Below are 21932 nucleotides of genomic sequence, written 5' to 3' on the forward strand. Positions count from 1 at the left end.
TCAGTTTGAATTAGGATCGAATCAAGTGCAATGTTTCTCTCGATTGGCGCGCGAAACCTTGATTTTTTTATCAGTTTTATTTTCGCTACCGATAAAAAAAGGTATATGCAACGTTTTTTTTTAAGAGAGCGTCCATCACTTTGCACACTTTTGTCAAAAAATTGTGACTTCTTTTCTCTCATATTACATCAGCGAGAAAATTGTCGAAGCGAATGACGCAACGTTTTAAAGTTTAGTGTGCAATCCGATAAATATTTATAGTATCCGTCACACAACGCATGTGAAATATAAACTTTATTCGATTTCATTTATATAACGCGAAATATGCGACACTCGGCGCATTCCTCTCGAATTATGATGCCAATTTAATACATACTTCCCGATACCAGATTGTGACGTATTATAATAAAATGATACACATTTGTTAAACATTGGCGAGTTTGTCCGTAACGATTCCTTATAGCTTCTTGGATGACACTGACACTTGTTGGACCGATTTACTTTGTTTTCCTGGCACCTGTTGGATTCATTTTTCTCGCTTCATTTCTCAGCGTTTCGCACGATTGCAGTCAGTCACCTCGACCATCCGCGCCAACTGGCAGTCGAATATAACGAAGAATTCAGTTTGTTTACGATTTACGTAACGTCAGAAAAGACGACGAGAAAGGAGAGGCTATCGCGAAAGATTCTGGCATTGTGACTTTTGTACCGTTATTTTCGAGGCTGCTCGCGTTACATGTACCTGAGAAAGTTGAAGCGTTCCCTCGATTCATTCTTGAAATATTCTTCAAGACCGGTATAATAAAATGCGCGACAGACGTATGTGTGTACGTATAATGCACTTGCAAAAACTAGAAATACCGTTTTAGATGCATGTTCCGCTCAATGAGATTTATTCGCACAATTGTCGGTCACTGTCGCGATAGCTTGCAAAGAGTTTGGCGGACTTTCCTTGCTTGTTTATGAATTATAAATTGCAAAAACAAAGTATCCAAAATACCGTAGCCTCTCAAAATTATTTTGGAAATAATTTTTTTTCGCTATTTGAACCGATAGCGACGATCAGATACGCGTCGCGTGATTCACGATTCTCGGTTTTCGCGCGGGAGGATCAGCCTCTCCGTCTACCGCAACGTTTTTTACGGCTAATTATGATTCATCGCGATGACGAGACAATATTTCTGGAAATTCCTACTTATCGCCCTTTAGTTTTCACAGTTGGGTCTTAATCGAGAGAGGGAGAGGAGCAGCGCGCTTGATCGCTGTCGCGATACGGACTTGATGCAACGTTGTACGCGCGTCGATAAAACTCGACGGTAAAGGAACGAACGCGCTATAAATATCCACGCGCGTGCATCATAGCATTTCCTTTCTTCTGCCTCGAGTCCCTGGAATAACGTTGCTCATTTTTGTCGCGAGACACGTACCGAAAACTTACTCGTTACGAAACGCCGGACGAGCATGCGCTCCGGAAGAAAACCGGATCGGGAGGACCTGCTCGTTTTTTGGTTACTTGTCACCCGTGATACACACGCTTTTCGGTATCCATCGGCCCCGTCCCACGGAGCCGATCAATTTTTATTCTTTGCGAACCGGGTCGGCAAACTGCGGCGACCGCCGAAGGACGCTCCCGGCCTCCTTCCTTGCCCTTCCCTCGTCCGCGCGCTTCTCTTTTGCTCTCGTTTTGGCGCAGGATTTGGAAGTCGATGTCCGCTCGCCCGTCCGTGAGCGGCATTAATCTCGAGAGCGATAAAAACGTCCGATTATTGGCTGTATCGGTCCGTACGCTTGGCGTTTCCGCGCCTAAATCGGGAGAGCCGACTACTCTTGGGCGACGTTAAAACAACGACCACGAGCGCGGTCCACTCGCTTTTGTAATTTGAATTTCTCCGCCGTTATCGCCCATTCGTTTAACCACTCAACGATCGCCTTTTTCTTTTTAACATTGCACAGTATTGAAACTTCAAGTTCAAGAAACTTGTTCTCGCGCCGAGCCGCTCGTTGTAAACAGACCATTTCTCTCTCGCAACGGGCTTTAAACGATACAAGGGGATTCTAATTTATTACCATCAAAGACAATAGACTAATAAAATTTTACGTCTGTCTGATTTTGTAAAAGGTCACTTTCATGTCGCGATTTTTTATACTTTAGTAGAATATTAAATTAAATGCAAACAAGCAGAAAGGATGGCAATTTGTCGATTAAAGTAGAAAAAAAACAAATAAAATCTTTTTGTACGATAAACGATAATTTTGCCAATGCTACTCGATTGCGGAAAAGAATACAAATTTAATTCATAATTTATCGTCGCTAATTGAGAGAGAAAGAATATCTTTTCCGCGATTTTCCGAGAGGGAGAATTCGATTTCGCAAAATCGAGAGTTTGCGCGACGTACCAGATTGGAAACGTGAGAGACGGGTTTTGTTTATCGGCAATTGTCAAAAGGGCATAAGACACGAGTCATTACGAGCGTGAATTCGCGATACTTTTATTTACCGCGGGACGCAATAAGAATGAAACTTGAGATTGAATCGAAATCCGCGACTCGTACGTGAAAAAGGAACGGGGAAGAGAGCGGTTGCGCTACAATTTTCTACAGCTCGACAGTCTTCCCCGAAGAAAGATCGCAAAAAGAGATTGCGCGACATTCTATGCAGCATCTCGTATCTTGCTTTTCTAAGGAAATTTAAATATCCTCGCGAGAAGTCGAGAAAGAAGGAAATCCGTGGCATACACGTATATCGAGTGAACGCGGAGACTCTCGAGCTACCGCCACGCGTTCGCTCGGGGCCTCGCGTTCTCACACACGGGGAGACTTTTATCGGGTGGTCGAGCATAACTAAACTTTCACGCGAATCACCGTCGAGTTGCGTCGAGTCGAGTCGAGTCGAGGCGAAGCGAGTCGAGGCGAGGCGAGGCGAGGCGAGTCGCGCGGCCTTTATCGTTGGAGCGCGCAATCGACCGGTCGACCGGCCTCCTTCGCTCCGAGCGCTACGTATGATATTTAACCTTCTCCGTGAACGCCCCGCGCTTGCAAAACAGGCCCGTTCTCGTTTCCCTCGGCTTCATTTTCCTCCTTTTCTCGTCTAAGATCCTATGCTCGGTCATGCGCCGGGTGAACGACTCTCTCCTGGGCGCGAGCGTGGATCGGCATTACGATCGAATTAACTCTTTGTGTATCCTCGACCGTATTATCCGGCTCATTGTCGGTACGATATCCGCGAGAAGCAATTTTGCCGCGCTCTTGGCGAGCATTTTCCTAAGCGAACGAGACGACAAGTTGCTTCGCTGCCGATTATTTACAATCTTTCCGCAAAATTTGGACATTTACCCAATTACTCGATTGATATAATTTGCTTTAGACGCGTGGATAGCCATACGATATTTTACGATTAAGCCGATGCGTTCGAGTAATTACGTAAATTAAAGTTATGTAAACACTCGGCCTTTTACCCTTTGCCGCTATACCAAAGTCGGAAGGAGCGGATGTTGCCTTCTCGGACGGAAGCTTGCGTCGTACCGATGCTGTTCCTACGATCATACGGTTGTATCGGCACCGGCACTAGCACTAGCGGAAGAGTGGAAAATTACTCCTTCGCGGTATTCGCTTTTACGAGTATCGTATTTCATGGAGAATGTTGCAGAGTGGAATATTACATAATCGTCATAATCATACAGCGCTGTCAATATCCAGATTACGTGGGCAGAACAAGGAACTATAATACGAAGCAACTATTATTTAACGTCAAACAGCGACTTTTTGTGACATTTCAATTAGGATAAAATAAGATTATGCTATGCATCTCCAATATATATAAGAAAACCTGATTCACCGAGAAGATTATAAATGCCGTTAGCAATTTAACATTTTTTCATTGACTACGATTTACATCGAAATAATTCATTAATGAAATGTTTAGAAAATATTCTCGATCAATTCCGTACAAATTGCGTTAACGTAACACAATGTGGATGAATCTAAACTCGGCGTGCACTCTGCAGCAGCTAGTCTCTCTTCCTAACGGGGGAACTCTTATCATTTTATCCAATCAACCCCATATTCCAGGCAAGCTCAGCTGCTTCGCCCGAGACGAGAGACCGCAGCGAAACTTGTCTCGACATCGGGGCGAGTTTCGCGACATCGTTTCGCGTTTCACCCCGCGTCGAGAGCGAGACGACGAGCGCTCGCTCGAGCGGAATCGATGCTCGTCGACGCAGATGGACCTTGATTCGACGCATCGCCAATCATCCGTATGATTTCTTTATGCGAATAACACATTCTTGCGCATCGATTGGATTTTTCCGACTTTTATCGTCTTTTTATGACTTTTGCGGTATAATTTTCTCGCGGAGCGAGAGTGTATCTTAGAGTTCGAGAATCGAAACGCGAGTCTTGAAAGCGCGATGTAACGATCGGACTCGAGCAGATTGGACGTGTTACCGCCGACGCCGACGCCGACCTCGGGGAGAAGAAATCTCGGTGTTTACGACAAGTTGTCTCTTCCTGCGCGCGTGGAACTTGATCACAAAGAGACTCGGCTCTCGGCGTCGCGAGCCAAGGACTTTGCGAAAGCGCGCACTCTCGTCGCGAAAGTTACGTTATGCAAATTCCACCTCGTATTCCGCGCGACCCTGAAGCGGTGCGCGGCATCCAAATGCCTGCTTAAGAGAGCTCTCGTCCTCTTGCCGTTCCTTTGTTCGAGCGTGACATCCGTGAAGAATCGGAAGCCGCGGAGGAAGGGAGTCGAGGCCAAAGGTCGAGCGAAGCGCGCGCGCGGAAAACGAGCCTGCCTATAAAATTACCATTCCGTTGCCATTCCTCCCGCCGGGATCAACCTTCGCTCCTCGCCAGCCTTCTAGCCTTTCCCGAGAGCGGCTTTATTTATTTAACCGCGATTCGAACAATCGGTGATTGCGTCGTAAAGGGAGTAGGACGATCGCGGATCAACGCAACTATACATATATTGGTTTCGAAATTGTTCTCGTCTCGGTTAACGACGCTTTTGAAGCTCAAAAGTAACGGGCACATTTATCTATATAAACTGCGTAAAATATATTACCAAACTCTCAAGAGGTGAAGAAAATTACACGATTTCACGTAAAAAAGAGAAAATTATGCATTACGCGAGTATACAAGTTAATTGCAATGTTTCTCTTGTACATCTCTTTGCCGCGCACAAAATTATATAAAAATCAATGTACGTGTATATCGCATCGATAATGACGCGGCTTTAGAAATTGCGTCCGTGCTGTGACGAAAAGGGTTAAGTGGATCTTTCGTCCAGATCGTACGATATAACGATCGTGTGACTCGGTCTCATCGACTCTGCGCGAGCCAGACTCTTTAGTTGTTTCGTAATAAAAGTAATAAAAGTAATCGATCCGTTTCATTGATGTCACGATCGCGTGACTATGTGCCAAACCGGCTCTTTACACGTTTCTAACGTGTATCTTTAGCCACGAGTTATACTCGCGTCAGCTGCAATTACAGCGGAAGAGACAGAGATAACTATATAAACTTAATGTACCACCATCGATAATTCCTTAACGCAACTGATGATTTTTAATAGAAAAATACGAGCGATGTCCCAATTAACGGGCTGTCGCAAAGTCATCGTCGAAATAACGAGACGTGTAATTTTCCCCTTTTCGTATTACCAGATGTATATTATTTCGCGAGTAAAACTGTCGAAACTCGTAAATAGGTGACAGTTACATAATACAGACTATAGAGTTTGAATTATCGATGCATTTATCTCGATTAATTTTCCAACGCAACGAAATTGTCTGGCAAGAGATTTTTCAGGGCGCCCGTATACTCGATCTTTTATTTCCATAATTGATCGCGATTCCGCCGTGACGTTCAATTACGTCTGCAATTATGTATTTATGCGAGCGCGTCATCAGTCGGCGAGGTGACACGCGCGCGTGTGTAGAGACAAAACAACCGCTACTCGCTACAACGGCTACATCGATACCCTACGCACTTTTGTATTCGATGGAGATCCTGGGGAGCCGGTCAGCCGCGTAGCGCGTCAAGTGCGTGCGTGCGTTGCGTAACGCGGCACGCACGTCACAATCTTGCGACACAATGGCGCTAACGAGCGATGATCGACCCACGGTGCTTTGCGAGCATCCGCTTGATTCGCGGCAACGCAACGCGTTTAACTATGCCAGTCGTCGTCTCTTCTTAGCCTCGCGACTCGCGACGAGGCCTTCCCGTTGAATGTTCAATGCTATCGCGTTCCTAAGGCTGTCTCGGAAATGGAGAATAGCGTTAGTAATAGTCGTCGCCGACAGTTATGGTAGCGTATCGCCGTTTCAACGTGTAAATACGGATGAGCGCGCGCGTGACATTCCTACGGATCCGAATAAATTTTCAAATTAAAGAGAATTCTCTCGATTGGACGAGATGCGTATCGCGAAAACTCGGAGCGTGCGTGTGTTATTTTCGCGCGAGATTTATCGCATCCGCGGTTGCAGGCGGTTCTCGCGTTCCCGATCGCTTCTCGGTTGCCGCTGCTTTGCAATTTTTCGCCCTCGCAGAACTGCCCGCCGGGCTGTACTTTGTATCTCGGAAATGGATCTCACGAGAACGAAATATGATTTTGAGGGAATCCGCGATCCGAGGTGTGTAAATGGACGCGGAACCGTCGTTGTAAATTCGCGCGCACCCCCGATACGTGTGTGTGTGTATGCTTTATATACGGCTTTCGATTAGAAAGGCCTCGCGTCGCGGATCGTCGAACGTTCCTGCGCGAGATGCACGTGTGCAGCGTGATGCGGCGTGCGGCCACCAAGAGGTCACGACGCCACTCGTCATCGAGATGACACTCGGAACGCCCGAGCCTCGTGGCCTCATCTCGCCCTCTCTACGACATTCTACGCGCGGAGATTGAGAGAGCCGCGATTTATTCGCGTCCAACTATGCCGGGTATTCTTCCATTCGCAACGTCCGCGCGCATTTCAACCCCATTCATTAAAAAATAAATTTGGCGCGCCTTTTGCCTTCGAAATAATCGTACGCTGCTCTTGCAGGAATCTAAAAGAAATGATCGTTGCAATTATTAGCTCGTATTCGTTGTACGGTTTCACCATATTTTCAACATTGATTCGTACTTATAATTATGCCAAGCTATCCGCCATCGCTCCAACGATATGCGATTAATCTCTCGTCAAAACCAGTCTTGTAGAACAGCCAGGCTCGAGAGTACTTTACTTTCTACGCGTACTACCTGCTAGTAGAATTAGACACGTTATCTGTCAAGCTTTTTAAGAGTTTTGGAAAATGATGTGTTACATTCAACATTCGGTCAGTAATTATATGCATATAATGAAACTATATATTATTATTAAATGTATATTCATGCGATAAAATGCAAGTGTCGTTTGAGCAAATTTTTATCTCCTCGAATAACAGCACCAACTAGAAATAATCTTGTAAAATAATATCCTTGAAAAGCTATCTGTTGCATTAATAGTCTGGAATTAAATTTGAGACAATTAACAATTTAGATTAGATAGCAGACGTAATCTTTATCGCTCTCCTCGTCCAACTCTTGCGCATCGATCACTCGCGGAATCAAAGTTTCTCACATTTCCGTGAATGTCGGATGACCTTTTTCTCGTGCTCGTGAACCCGATCGAATAACGAGAAGAAGAGCGCGGGCGCGGGATGCGCGTAGGATTAAGGAAAAAAAAGAATGGGGAGGAAGACGTTGCGCAACGTTGCGCAATCGTCTAACGAGCAGCCGACGCAACTGGAACGAATTTCACCGTTGGTAGCGACGCTAGCTAGCGCGCCGTTGCACTCGTTGCACAATGAATTTGCATTCGCGAGATAGTAGACGGCGGAGACGGGGGAGATTGGGGGAGGGGAAGAGGGCAGCGAGCAGCAGCCGATGATACGGCGACGTCGCTCCTCTCCGGGCTCCTAGATATCCGCTAATTTCTTTAATTACCGCCGCGGTCGGGCGTAATTAATGGCGGCCAGGGAGTAAGTCGCTCCGGTTTCCGCGTTACGGACTATGTAATGAGGTAAACTCTCCTCCATCGACTACTCGCTGCTCCAGGCTGAGAGCTGCTGGAGGAGGCTGATGCGGAAATTGCGAGTCTCGCGTACAAGGATGTAGAGGAGAGAGAGAGAGAGAAGGAGAGAAGCGGCGTACCGGGGCTGTTTTCCCAGCGAGACGCGCGTTCGATAACGAGGATACGTGTAACAATGTGTCCCGCGGCTTGTTACGCGGCTACGCTGCTATTAGAAGCTTCGTATCGAGCGCGATACCGCGGAAATGTCGATGAATGCTGGATGATAATATTGCGTTATAATTGCGACAACTCGCGATGGCAACCTCGTTAAATCGCGTATATTGGTAATTCATCTACTTGTATACAATTCATTTTACGCGCTCGTTTCTCCGTGATTAAGAGCTGCGCGCAATTTTTAAAGGCCCAGTCTATTGTTGCGGTATAAAAAATTGATAATTTTTGAAAATCTTTTTTGAAGAATATTTGAAATTGATCTTTTTGACATTTTACACATGTTTGGATTAATGTTTAATACGTCTCAGTATTTTCAAATCAGCGTGTTGCACTGTCGAAAATTGTAAAAACCATAAATTTTTCGATGCCGCTAGGATAGACTGGACCCTTAACCGCGACGAACCGAGGAAACCCAGCGATCGCGTACAATGTCGCCCGGTGCGCAAATGTCGATGACCCTCGAACAAGTCAGGAGCGAGAACGTAGAGGACGGAAGCGCGCGCGAGCGAGAAAGAGGACGAAGCGAAAGCGACGATGCTTAGAGGGAGAGGAGGTGAATCCCGAAGGAGGAGACGGGGAGAGAGGAAGAGTCGGTCCTGGTCGTTAGGTGCGAGCGGGGTCGTCGGACCGACCGTCCATCCGTCGCGTTTAGTAGTTGGGAGTAGAGGCCTAATGGATGCCGCGTAAAGGACGACGCGGACGATGACGCCGGCGTCAACGCCGATTTCCTGGTGCGGCTCCGCGCCGCGGGGCAACCGCCACGGGGCCCCGCGCACAGCCTGACCCTCGTCAGGGTCGTTGATCCGCGCTACGCGATGCACGCGGTTTTAATGGGAGCTCGCGCGGGGATTCGAGCGACGCGCCACGCTCCGTAAATCCGCGCTCGTGGGAACGGGACTTTTTCTCCCGCTCGAAATTACGAATACGCGGGCGAGAGATGCATAGTTGATTCGACAAACCTATCGAACAATCTCGCAATGATGAGAAATATTCTATTATCTGATAAACATTATCGGTTTACGTCAAACAGCATTAAAGTAATTCTTGACGCTCCAAGATACATTCGAGTTTCTACAATGAAACTATATACAATACGTGTACTTTCTTACATCCTAATTATACTTTGGCGATAAAATTACAATTTAATCCGCCAACGTTCCCAGGAAACTGTCCGAGGTAATTTTTGTCCCCGCGACAGGAGCATTAGGAGCGCGAAAGAAAGGCGAGAGAGGAGATGCTGCGCGAGATAGCGAGAGCGCTCGTCGCGCATATATAGCCGCTGTTGCACCTGTGGCACATTTGTACGCGTGTGTGTGAGCATAGCGACATAATCTCTCCAGAGAAGCGCTTTAATATGCGCGCCTCTCGAGTCATACGCACCTATACGAGGCACCCGCGAGAGACGCCACGGAGAAAGTATATACTTTCTACAGCATCCGTGCGGGACTACCGCGTAAAGTCGTTGTCGAAACGCTTCTGTTTACGCGAGCGGAAAGGCTTTTGTACTCGGCATACAGAGTCTAATCGTACATCGATTTGTTATGTATTTATTATGTATTTTTAATGAAATCGGATGGAAATTTTTTTTCGATATAAGTATATCGATTTATCAATGGTCGCAATTATTCCTCTGGAATGATTAAATAAACTTTGAGTCGTGACAAGAGCCTAAGATTTGTCCCGACGCGAAAAATATTGGCGAGGAACGGTACTCGCGAATAATAACCACTGTGCTCGCTGCTTTAAGAGAAGCAAACATCGTGAAAGTATTGTTGTGTCGCTAAAGTTGAAGTACTCGCGTAGCCAGGTACAACGACGAAACGAAAGTAACCGAGGATCCGTCTCGTTCCTCTTTCGACAGCAAGATCGATCCGAGACGATTTAGGTCGGCGCCGCAAAAAAGATAAATAGGAAAGGAAAAATAGAGTGGGACCGCAAAATTGCCGTAGAATCCTGCGACGCGATCAATTTGTCGCCATTTGCTCGTGTCAAAGATAATCGGCGACATATACACGAGACGGAAAGCGCGGAGCCGTGAATCTCTTTGATCGTAGATGCGTGGTCTCTACCGGTCAACTCGATTCCTGGGGCGTAAAATTGGGCCCTCGCCACCGCGAACTTGACCGGTAGGTCCTCTCTTCTCCTCTCGGCTCGCTTTCCCTCCTCGGGATCGTAAGCGCGCCGCTTTTACGCGCCCGGATCGGACCTCCTCGAAGAGGCCGCTTCTTGCCGCGCGCAGCTACGCCAGCGGACGCTTGATGATGTTAACGTCGCAAAAAGGGCCAGGTACCGGAGATCCATCTTCGCTTCTTACGGAAGCCGCGGGTTGTCGTTAAAAATCGTAGGTGCGCGGTAAATATAGTAGCGCGGAATGATGCTGCAACTCGCTGCTCGCGAGCGAGATGGAAACTCTGTAGAAACTTGCGCGAGCGATCCGGGGAATTAGCGTCCTGTTTCTCGATTCCCCCGCTCCCTAGCGTCCAATCCAGTTTTGTCCCGGAGCAAATCCGCTCGTCGCGATCCGGATCTAATGCGATTCGCGCGAACGCGCGCTGGCTTCCAGATGTATGCGTCTAGCGATTCGCAATCTTTCGCGAATTTTAATGAAATCTAAACTGATATTTCGAGTCGGGTCGAGGTGAAGCGCCGTTAGTAGAATGCAAAGTGCCGGCGGCGATAATGATAGACGCGCGGTAGTCGCGAGATGATGTTTCGCTTTTAGCCGGGGGTCATTCTTAAAAAGAGAAGAGGGGTTGGACCTCTCTCTCCTACTCTTTAAAGCCGCTAATCTCAAACGACGCGCTCGGTTCCTCGCGCCAGAGGCAAACGCGGACGGCGGAGATGAGGATGAGGGGGCGTTTCGTAGCTACGCGCTCGTGAAAAGCGGTCGTGAAGGATCACGGGGGCCATTAGCTCCACGCTGGTCTCGCGAGGAGGGGTATCCGCTAAATTAAAGACTTTACAGACTATCGAGCACCGCGTCTTTCGCGCGTCGCGCGGTCCCGCGATCTTTGATCCGCGACGGTAAATTCTTTCAATTTGCCGACTCGGCTCCTCGAGAGAGATAGCACGGTAGTCGTGCCCGGTGGTTTCCCATCGTTAATTTCGCTCCGGTGATATGCCCGTCGGCGAAATCGAGCCAGCTCCTCGATAACGCATTCCGGAATCCGTTCCTCGCGAGGGATTCGTTCGCGGAATGCTTGAAACGTAATAACCGCCCTCCTCCAACGATTAACGAGCCGCTTTGATCGGATCGGGTCGGATCGAATCTCGGAATGGCGAGACGCGATGCGCGACGAGATGTGTTTATCTCTCGATGAGCTAGCCTTCCCACAGTATCTATACAGAGTCTGTTGATTACACGTCGAGTAACTTGGCGCTCGACTGCATCATCGCAAAATGATTTGCAAAATTACAATGATATGATTGAAGATATTGTTTTCTTTTTTTTTTCGCGTATAAAACTGACAAAATGTTACATGTTAAATTGCGCGCAAAGTGAGACACGTATATAAAGGCTTGTACAAGTATGCTATTACTTTTCGCTATACCTTAAACGAGAAATGGCGCGCGGCCGTTACCTCCGATTTCTCCGCGGAAATGCAAAGTAATATCGCGAGCGGATAGAAACGGAGGCGAGCCACGCGAGCGCGTTAAATCCCATTCCGCATCGAGCGGAACCCCGCGGGAATATCCCGCGTTCGACACACTCGCGACATAAGAAAACGCCGCGCTCTCGGGAAGCGCATGTCCTCGATAAGATCTGCGGTACGCCTGGTTGATTGAAACACGTTCCTCGGAATGAAATGTTCGCCGTAGCGGAAAGTAATGTAGTTTTTCCCATTAACCGACTCGCGGGCCTTCTCTCGACGACATGTACATAATATGCCGCGACCTAATAACAATATTGCGTTTTATCTCGGAGATACAAATGCAAGTAATCTCGCGCGTCGCGTCGAAACTGTCGGCGAGATTCTCGGAGAGAAAACGAGCCGGATTCGTTCGTTTTCGAAGGAAGGAGAAACTCGAAAGCGCGCTGGCGACTCGCCTCTCTTTTTGGGGGTTTCTCCGCGGATGACGTAAAGCGATGGCGGAATACTCGATCAAGGTTAACGACGCTGGCGTATTTAGTCCTGACCTTGGCAAGCGCGATCGAGATGGAAACCGTGTACGTCCTCTCCCCATCCCTCGCGCATTCTTTCGCCTGTCATGACCGTGACTTTCCTCGGATTTCTCCGTCCGAGAGTAGTCGCGTACCGAGAACCAGGAGGTTAATGACGACGGGAGGAGCGCGCGTCTCGACGAGTTTGCCTCCCTCGGGAAGAATGCCGTGGAAAGAAATCGGGTTAATCTCTCGAGTCGTGCCAGATGTAAATGACGACTTTTCACTCGCGAGGCTCGATGAGAAAAGCTTCTCCGAGATTCGCGATGCACGACAACAAGCAGTTTCGAATTGACTGCGATTACAAGCTTGCTTCCAAGAGTCGACGTTTTAAAAACACGCGATAATCGAACCCCGAACTTTTTATATATTTGCCATATTGTTTGATGATTAAATAAAATGCGAAATCCGCGTAAATTACCCAACATTAGCATCGAGTTACTTCCGATGGCAAGAGAGTAATTCGCCAACTAATAGATTGGCACTTAACACCAATCGTAGCCAGGCGTATTACTCGCACGCGAATGTAATCTCGCAATGTTAACCGGGTTATTGGCCGCCGCAACGAGATGCAATCTTAATCTCGGTCGTGCGGCATAAGCGTTGACCCTGTTAATGACACGAATAGTCGATATTATTCGAGGCCTCGGTTCGGTTGCAGCTTGCCAGACGTTAAATTGCATCTGCGGGATGTACGAAAGGAAAAAGGTGCAAACGGCAAATTGAAGCATCTGCAAAAAACTAGATGCTAATTACTAGATGCATTTTGGATCCATTCTCTCTTATCATTTTAAAAGCAATATTTATTATAAACGCGCGCAGTTTGATAGATCTCATCCAGTTTCGGCCGACACCTGCGCGTCTGCGAGAGGGATATTGTGAGCAACAAAATCCACGGTAATAGACGGACGGCAGCTGCAAAAGACAGGTGGAAGGATCCCGAATCGCAACTTGAAAATTTATGCAACAAGCCCGCCCGACTTTCATTCGTTAGATTAACGCGCCTCGCAGATGCGTCCGTTCCGTGGATAAAAAGCGCGATAAAATTCCAAGCTACATTTTCAAAATCACACCTGTCGATTCATTAAAAAAGTTTATGATATAACGTATATAAAATTAGACTGAGTAAAAGTGACTGTTCTGTGGCAAATCAATCATTCGGATTTATAAAAATACAGAATGCATTAGATTGCAAATCTCGTAAAACTATATAAAATAATATTGAAAATATAAGTATATACATGTATAATATATGCAGCAACGAATATATCGGCAGAAGGAGACCCCGCCTTTATTCGTGCGACAAAGAAGGACGCAAAAATTAATATCTGGCGAACGAGAGATAATCGGCGTAATAATCAGCGGTTTACTCTCAGCGGAGGCATGAAAGTGCTAAGCTCGAGTGCGATAGCGATAGGGCGGTATCGCGATAATAATACCGTCGTCGTTATTGTCGTCAACGTTGCGATGTCAGGTTTACAGTTGCGCCATTAGTAGGCGACGCCGGCGAGATTGCGAGAAGGGATGACGGCTTCTCGTCTCGTCGGAACGCCACGGTTTCTTATTCAATCGCCGATGATGTTTCGATTCGCCACGGTTTTATCATTCGTCGATGCGACAAGGATTCGCGGAAGCGATATCTCTCGCCCACCGCCATTTCCCCTCTCTCCCCCGCTTTGATCCGAGACGATACAAGGCCGGTCGTCACGCACGGCAGTTTAGCGACTCCGCTTTCGCGTTGCGTCGCGTAATCGCAGATTACGCCTCTGCGACGTGCGAGGAGTTAACGATACGACCCGGCCGGATATATAACGGTACTCGAGCGTGTTTTCCCGATAAAACCACTCGCGGACGACTACTCTGGGAAACTGGTATAGACGCTTTTTAACGCGATCTTTCGATGAAATCGATACGATCTACGCAACATCTTGTCTCGGATAGAACACGACACATCCAGATATCGTATTTCAACTAGACTCTAAAAAAATTTCTACCATAATTACATTCCTCTTAATATTAAATTGCTTCTCCATATATAGGCGTGTGTGTATGTAGAGGGGAGAGGGGGGAGGGAATGCACGCGAGTCGCGGATAACACAGAGCGACGCTTCCCTCGGAGTGCGGAGAAGCTCGCCGAGCAGAACGGAAAGATGTGTCGGAGATTAGATGGCTAATTGCAATCGAAATCGAATCGCGAGCCGCGATCCTACGCGTTTGGCAACGCGCGAGCGTAAAATCAGCCGTGTCGCGACACGTGTCATTTTTTCTCATTTAGCGGAATGACATACAGAGAGACGCATCAGATAGGTTTTGCCTCCGTTAACAGACCGTAATTAGAACGTTAGAGATAACGATTCGCCTCGATAGACAACACTGCAATCAGTCGCGTTCGCGTTTGTCAACCTACATTTCGACCAGCGACCAGCGGTTCTCACCCGCTGACATTGTCGATTGTCGCTAAACTCGCGGTAAAGAAACGGCTAGATATTTTTATACGACTCCCTTGCGCTTTAATGTATTAATTTTTAAACATTCTTGTCACATTACAATTTGTTATCGGCTGTAATTAATTTCTCCGAGCCGCGATATACGATGGCGTCATCCAGGTAAAAAGGACCATCGAGAAAACGAGCCGAGAAATACTTGACGTTCCATCTCATTCCCGTCGCGCTCTCTGCGGGATATCATCGGGTGGACAATGGCCACTAATGATGCTTACTTTGACGCCTGTCCTTTCGGGCGGTTCTTTCGTGCCGTATCTCTTGACTGGTGGCCGTCTCTTACCTGGAAGACTCTTTGGGCCCTAACGCATCGCGCCTTTAATGGATGACATCCGAAAGATATTTTCCCGCGTCTCCTTCTTAGTCAAACGCGCGCTTTCCCATCTTTGGACGAATAATAAATAACGTTGCATGTTTTCTACGTAAACATTCTGCCTTTCGTCGCGTATCCTCCATTTCTGCCATTACGCATTGATTTCTCTTCCGATCGCGCGACATGGATTCTTCTCGCTTACAACTTCTTTGCGAATAGATTAGCGACAAATAAATATTATTGAGATATATTTCAAAACCGAATCGTATTTGCATCGTAAAGTAATCTTTCATCGAACGGGACTAGGATTGCGCGAGATTAATCTCGATTGTCTCTCTTGAAATTCAAGTCTTGTAATTCTCGAGACAAGATCGGGACAAGATTTTTAATTATTTATCAAGAGGCCGAGATTGGAATACCGAGATTAAGATTATCAAGATTATTATTAGTCTTGTTAAAATTATTAATTAAAAAAAAATGTATGTAAATTAGATGAGAAAAAGATCGAGAAATATATCATGTAGGAGCTTGAAAAATTTTATTAGACAAATAAAAAAATATTTATACATTATATAACAAATACTACTCATTACCGGTGTAAGCGAGAAAAAATTCGCCTCCAAAGTGCGCGTCGCACTTTCTCATGGGACGCGACAAACCTTTACGTAATGAACGTAAACGCGTGCTTTCACTATTAACGTTGCTCGAATTTAGGCCCGCGGATCTAACCGCGTGCATTGCCCCGACGAGTTGGCTTTCTAGCGTCTGTTTAGATCGTCGGATTACACAGCGAGTAATTTTCTCGCTCGCGAGACTCGGTGCGATGAAACTTTTCTCGTACGATACCGACGCAAACACGCGTATTCCCATATTAACGTGATTGTCTCGGATTTTTTCACGGCAACGCATTTTCGCGATAACGATACAGAAATTGCGGAAATCGAGAGGGGTGATTAAATGCAATAATTTTAAGCGTGCATCCAAAGAAAATCGGTTCATGAAAAATTCGCATCAGTGATGAGTTACATTCTCGCCGCGATGATTCAATCCTACGCATATTATATTATGTTATTTCAATATTATACACTTGCTATAACGTGCGCGCGTATGTAGGACGTTCCTCCACATAATTGGAAAGATTTTGCAATCGCATCGCGGGATTCAATATTGCGATCAATTGCAATCTCTCCGTTACATTACGTGCAAATGTTCAATTCCGCGATTCAATCTTGGATTCCAATTCACGGTCGCAATTTGTCATCCGATGTGCAGAGCGGAAAAAGTTGAGAGTTCCAACACGCAACCTTCGCCTTATATATATTTAATAAACACGTATATGATTTTTCCGTGACGAGATTTACACTTGGCGTGCCGCGTTCCCTGTAATCAGGAAAAGCAAGGAGGAAAGGAACGAGGCGTTATTAACGGAAACAGTGAAAGCGCCTGGTCGTTTTGCGCGACTCGCTCGTGCGAAATATTATTATTCGCTCGGCTCTCAATGTCTTCATTAAAATGTATGTGTCGCCTATAGAGACGCAAATTGTAGTCATTAGCGCACTGGACACACGCCGATTACGCTTAAAAAAAATGATGAAATTCAATTATTTTCTCGGCGAAATGAAACGTCCATGATTCGCAATCAACGTTTTAATGAACGGACGCGCGCCGCGAAAGCAATCTCGAGTTGTGCGCTACAAGTATTTGCTTCGGCACGATTTGTCACCCTTGAGCAACTTTGAATTTCGATTCTTCAAGTTTGATGAAAATTATTCCTCGCTTACGCCTCGTGTATATCTTTGCTGCTTGCCCGTCAATGCAATGCTATTTTTACACATGTATATATATATATGCGATGTAATTTACATTTTCTCACTCTTTGTTTGCAGAGGTAAATACGCGACAGTGAGAAGATGTCGCGAGAGGTCTAGCGGTAGGCAGTGGGCCGCCAAGTTCCTGAGGAAACGACGGCGGGCCCAGGAGCTCAGAGCGGAAGCGCTTCACGAGGTCGCTGTGCTGGATGCCGCGGCCCATTGTTCTCGTCTCGTCTCCCTACACCAGGTCTTTGAGACCAATACCGAGATGGTGCTCGTCCTCGAACTGTAAGTACAAGGACGTTCCGCGTCTCCGCCTACGTTTCCGATCGCATCGTTGTAAAACATAGTCTTTGGATCTCGAATAAAATACTCGCCTTTTTTGCTCCACGCGATAAAACACGGAAAGGATGGCTGCCTTTCGCGATTACATACACGTATGTTTGCTTCGCGCGACGAGGAAGGAAAATAAAACTGAATGAGTATATCGTGGCGTGTGTAACTTTCTACATTTCGTAATCTCTGCTAATTATTTAAAAAGTAGGACGGAGCGTAAACTCGCGATTCGAGCGCGCGTACATCGCGTGCGTCGCTCGTAAAATTATAAATCGCATCGATTCGTTTCGACGCGCGTAGAATTTATTTGCGCGCGAATAAATTTATATGCATATAGCTGACGCGCCGCGCGAGAAAATGTAAATATTGTTCGAGTCGCGCGAGATGCAGAAATACAGATACACGCTTATTGCGACAGGGCTCCTGGCGGCGAATTACAAATGATACTCGACCGAGATGAAGTTCCAGAGGAGCGGCAGGTCGCCCGATTACTGAAGCAGATTTTGGACGGGATTGCCTTTCTGCATTCCCTCAACGTAGCTCATCTCGATATCAAGGTAAGTTTTCAAATAAAAAACTATTTATATAATAAAAGCTTGTAATAAGATCTTGTATGTAACGCGACGACCATCGGAAATGTGGGGAAAAAAGTGCGGCTGGTATTAATATTCAAACTTGTACTATATTTAAGTATAAATGTGACGCAACATTTCTTTACGATTTCTCTTTGAAAATATATGCGCATCTAGTTACAACAAAATAATTATCGTATTTATAATTTTAACTGTATTATCTGCAATAATTTTCTCGTTTGACATCAATTTAAAAATTATCACACAGAGTATGTTGACGGGAATATTTTTGGTAGTCGCCCGTAATAATATCTTATTTTTATCGGCGGTAATAAATTTCCCACCTTAGCATTTTTATCGAGAATTACCATTGAAAACGCGAGTGAGTTCTGCATGAGAGATTCGCTTCTTCGGTATATCTAGATGTTAAAAATAACAAGCGCGAGGAGAGATAACGGGCGTAGATTGTCGCTCGTGTAAATAATTCTTATCTCGTTTTCTTCCTGCGCCTCTTGAAAGAGCGCTCAAAGAGAGAACTTGGCCGAGGCATCTTTTAGCGATACATTCAATGTCTCTCTCGAATTAAATCACGATTAAAATTGGAAGAAATTAGCAATTCGGCAATTCGATAAAAATTATTTTAACGAGGCGAGTCTTGTCCAAGTTTTCCCGGTGAAAATATCGACGGGAAAAAAGATGCGTTTCTTTCGTCGGCGGATCGCATCTTTATCGCGCCAAATCTTGGGCGGACGCTGCACTTTGGGACGTTGCGAGAAAGAGATTCTCTGGCAAGGGAGCGACGACATTTCGGGCGCCTCTGGCAATTTCTCAGCTACGGGGCTATGCGCGCGTTCCGTGTCGCGGCCCGCACCATCGACCTAAATCGTAACGTTATGTAAACGTTTACGTTTGTGGCGCGCGCTGCGGCCAACGACTCTTTGCCAAATGACTGATTAGCGTAAGATTCTTATGTGCCGACAGCGATGTACATTTTGCGACAATGTTTCGTCGCGTTTTACAGATTGATACATTTTTCGGTCTTGTATCTGGCACAATTATAGTTTCGTACGCGCAAATGTGGAAAAATGAAATATATGAAATGGTTGGCTAAAATATAATTGCTTCTCCATCGTTTAACACTCATTCTAAAAGATGAGAGCTACATGTGTAAATTTTTTGTTCATGCGTGCATTTTTGCGTAGATTCCGCCGAGAGAGAGAAAGAAAGGCCGTTTGAAATCAGTCTCGCGCTATCACCCTCCTCGCGCCGTTATGTCACCTGACACTTGGCGGTGGAAGAAATGAAAATAGATCGAGCACGTATCGCGCACACTCCTCGATGATTCATCTAATCCCACGCGCCTCTCTCCCCGATGTCTCTAAATTCCATTTGAAACGTCATCGCGAGCGCCGCATCGAGTCGCGCGTACGATCCTGTTTTTGGGCGGAGCGGATGATAAATCCATTAAAAAATGGATAATACGCGCACGAAAACGTCGACGAAACGCTACGATGTAGCGCCTCGAAACAACGCGTGACTATGGAATGTCGACGAAATTAAGCAGGCGCCAATAGGACGTTTCCGTCTCACGAAATATTTTTGTCCGCGGCGACGTACGAGAGAACGTCTGCACGGAAATAGTCCCTTGTATTTCGTTATTTCTCGAGCACAATATGACGTTTTATACTATAAGCGAATTCATCACAGATATCCCGCATAATTTTCTCGGGGCTAAAAATAAAATCTTTCTCGTTGCGGCGAGGGAGCCCCATTCACAGATAGTTTCATGCGTTTCATAAAAGTCACGTAATTGAGCTAATATCTCGCTCCTTTTTAGGCGATTTAAATTTGAGATCCGGGAATAACACAATTCGACGCGATGGAATCGCCAAACAATGATTTATAAAAAATACAATCGAGTCGTTGAAACGTTAAACCTAATCTCTTCGATGCCAAAAATAACTTGTTTGTCGCGGCTCAAAGTCATCAGAAATAAATCCCTCTTCAACTTTTATACGTCATCTCATCGTATCGAACACGCATCGGATCAGCTGACAAGTATTTCCCACTTGGCGTAGAGACTTGCAATTTGCAATTTGCACACTACACTTGCGCGCTAGGTGTACGAGATGTATGTTTATCGATTATCGGCGTGATCGATATGAGTGAGCCAAGGTAAGCGAGTTGTATTAATAATGTTCCGGCGGCAATATGTGCACGTACACAGGTCAGGCTATCGCGTAAGTTTCCACCTCTCGTTCCCGTATGTATCTCCTTTTAACGTAGTACGTCGCGTAACGGTGATGACAGTTATATAATCCAATTTACTCGGCTTTCGCAAATTTACGTTAATCGCTCGATTCATCATTGACCGCTCAATTACCTCGTGATTTACGGTTGCCGTTTCGCGCCCGTTATAAAATTTTGTCGGAGCCAAACTATGCGATGTATTTAATTATCACGAAATTAAAATCTCTGCATTTGTTTATTCAACAATCGCTACGAATAAATGTCGTAATGTCACGTTCGAAAGAACCGACCTTTGTCACATTCTTATCAATCCTGCCCCGTCGTGATAAAGACCGACTCGATTATGCATTTGAACGAGATGATTTATTCTGATATCGCGGTATTTTCGAACCGATAAGATAATTTTGTGCGCGAATGATACGAGCGCTGTTGTGCCCCAACGACGTAATTTCAACTTTTTAACTCATCGTTATAGACAGTTCCGTGAATTTTAACACGAGCCGGAAATGTGTCGCATACGAAGCAATAGTTTCAAATCGATCAATTGGTTCCGATAGCGCTTTATTAGTTGGGACGGATAGGAATGTCGCGGCCTTCTCGAGATCATATCTTGGTTAGCGGTGAGTCATCGGATGTGCCCTCCATGACGTTTTCGATTCATTGACCCGTGAGAGCGAACGCGACGGTGTTTATTTTTCACGCGGCCATTGAGCGAACGCGTTGAGAAAAATAAGCCTTCGACGGCTTCGATATGCTTTGGAAGTCGGCCAGATTTTGCATCAGTCGGTTTTGCATTTTGCGAAAATACACGTCGAACGCTTTTGTTCGATGTATCGTCGCGCATCAAAGCCCAGACGGGCGGCGGAATTCTTTTAAACGCACGTTGCACCGCAACGATGAGATCTACGTACTAAATATACAAAGAGATGGCAGACTTTTGTGCGATCTAAAAGACTTTGACGCGATATTTATTCTCCTTTACCCTCGACTTTGCGCAGTCTTTTTTTCCTCTTTTGTTTATGTAAAAGTTGTCTCGCTGGATCTCGCTTTTCGCATCCTCTTTATCATTTATCAATAACATTTCAAGCGTCTTTTGCGATCATTCTGCTCTAAGGTGATTGTTATTTCGCGCCATCTGGCAAAATAAGTTTCCAAGAAAGTGATCGATTCTCTGCATTTAAGGAAGAAAAAAATGGGCATTTGTGATGATTACGCGCGCGAAATGTAAGACGCCGACCGAGAAAGGTAATTGGCCGGCGAGCGGATTAATCAGCGCGCATTGAGGGTTCATCCTAAAAATAACGCCGCGCCACGAATTCACGCGATATATCGCGGCCAAATATAGATTTCGCGGTTATGAATGGAAAAATGCACGCGAATTCCTTGGCCGACGTCCAAGGGGCCTTCTTGGCCGGCGGCCACAAACTTTCGGGCGCCTTCTAAAGCCGGCCTCACACCGTACTAGTTCACGCTCGAAACGGAACAGCTATATCCGTCGCGTCGCGTCGCGCCGCGCGATGAAATAGCTCGGCGTCCGTCGGCCGTGCAAATTTGAGAATTTGCACGTCGTGTTAATTGCGGTGTCTCCGTGTGTCGCCGAGCTTTCCCGAAGCGATCGCGCGATCCCGATGCTCCGTTTTGCATTCCATCGCGATGAGTCGTTCCGCCAAACGTTATTCATGCGCATCCATCATGCGGGGAACGTTGGCAAATATTAATTAGC

The 21932-nt window shown here is 46.2% G+C and overlaps 1 protein-coding gene across 2 annotated transcripts in view; it reads left to right on the forward strand.

Annotated features, from left to right (window-relative positions):
• The window catches only part of LOC145963377 (uncharacterized), an 81072-nt gene that overhangs the window by 41876 nt on the left and 17264 nt on the right, over positions 1–21932 (forward strand). For both annotated transcript variants that reach the window (XM_083085239.1, XM_083085240.1), the window contains 2 exons: positions 17127–17339; positions 17806–17944. In XM_083085239.1, the coding sequence (XP_082941365.1) occupies positions 17127–17339; positions 17806–17944 (352 nt within the window). The remainder of the gene's footprint in view (positions 1–17126; positions 17340–17805; positions 17945–21932) is intronic.

The sequence above is a fragment of the Camponotus vicinus genome, unplaced genomic scaffold (genome assembly GCF_025532165.1).
Source record: "Camponotus vicinus isolate PSW18456_S1 unplaced genomic scaffold, iyCamVici1.0 SCAF_12, whole genome shotgun sequence".
Taxonomy (NCBI): domain Eukaryota; kingdom Metazoa; phylum Arthropoda; class Insecta; order Hymenoptera; family Formicidae; genus Camponotus; species Camponotus vicinus.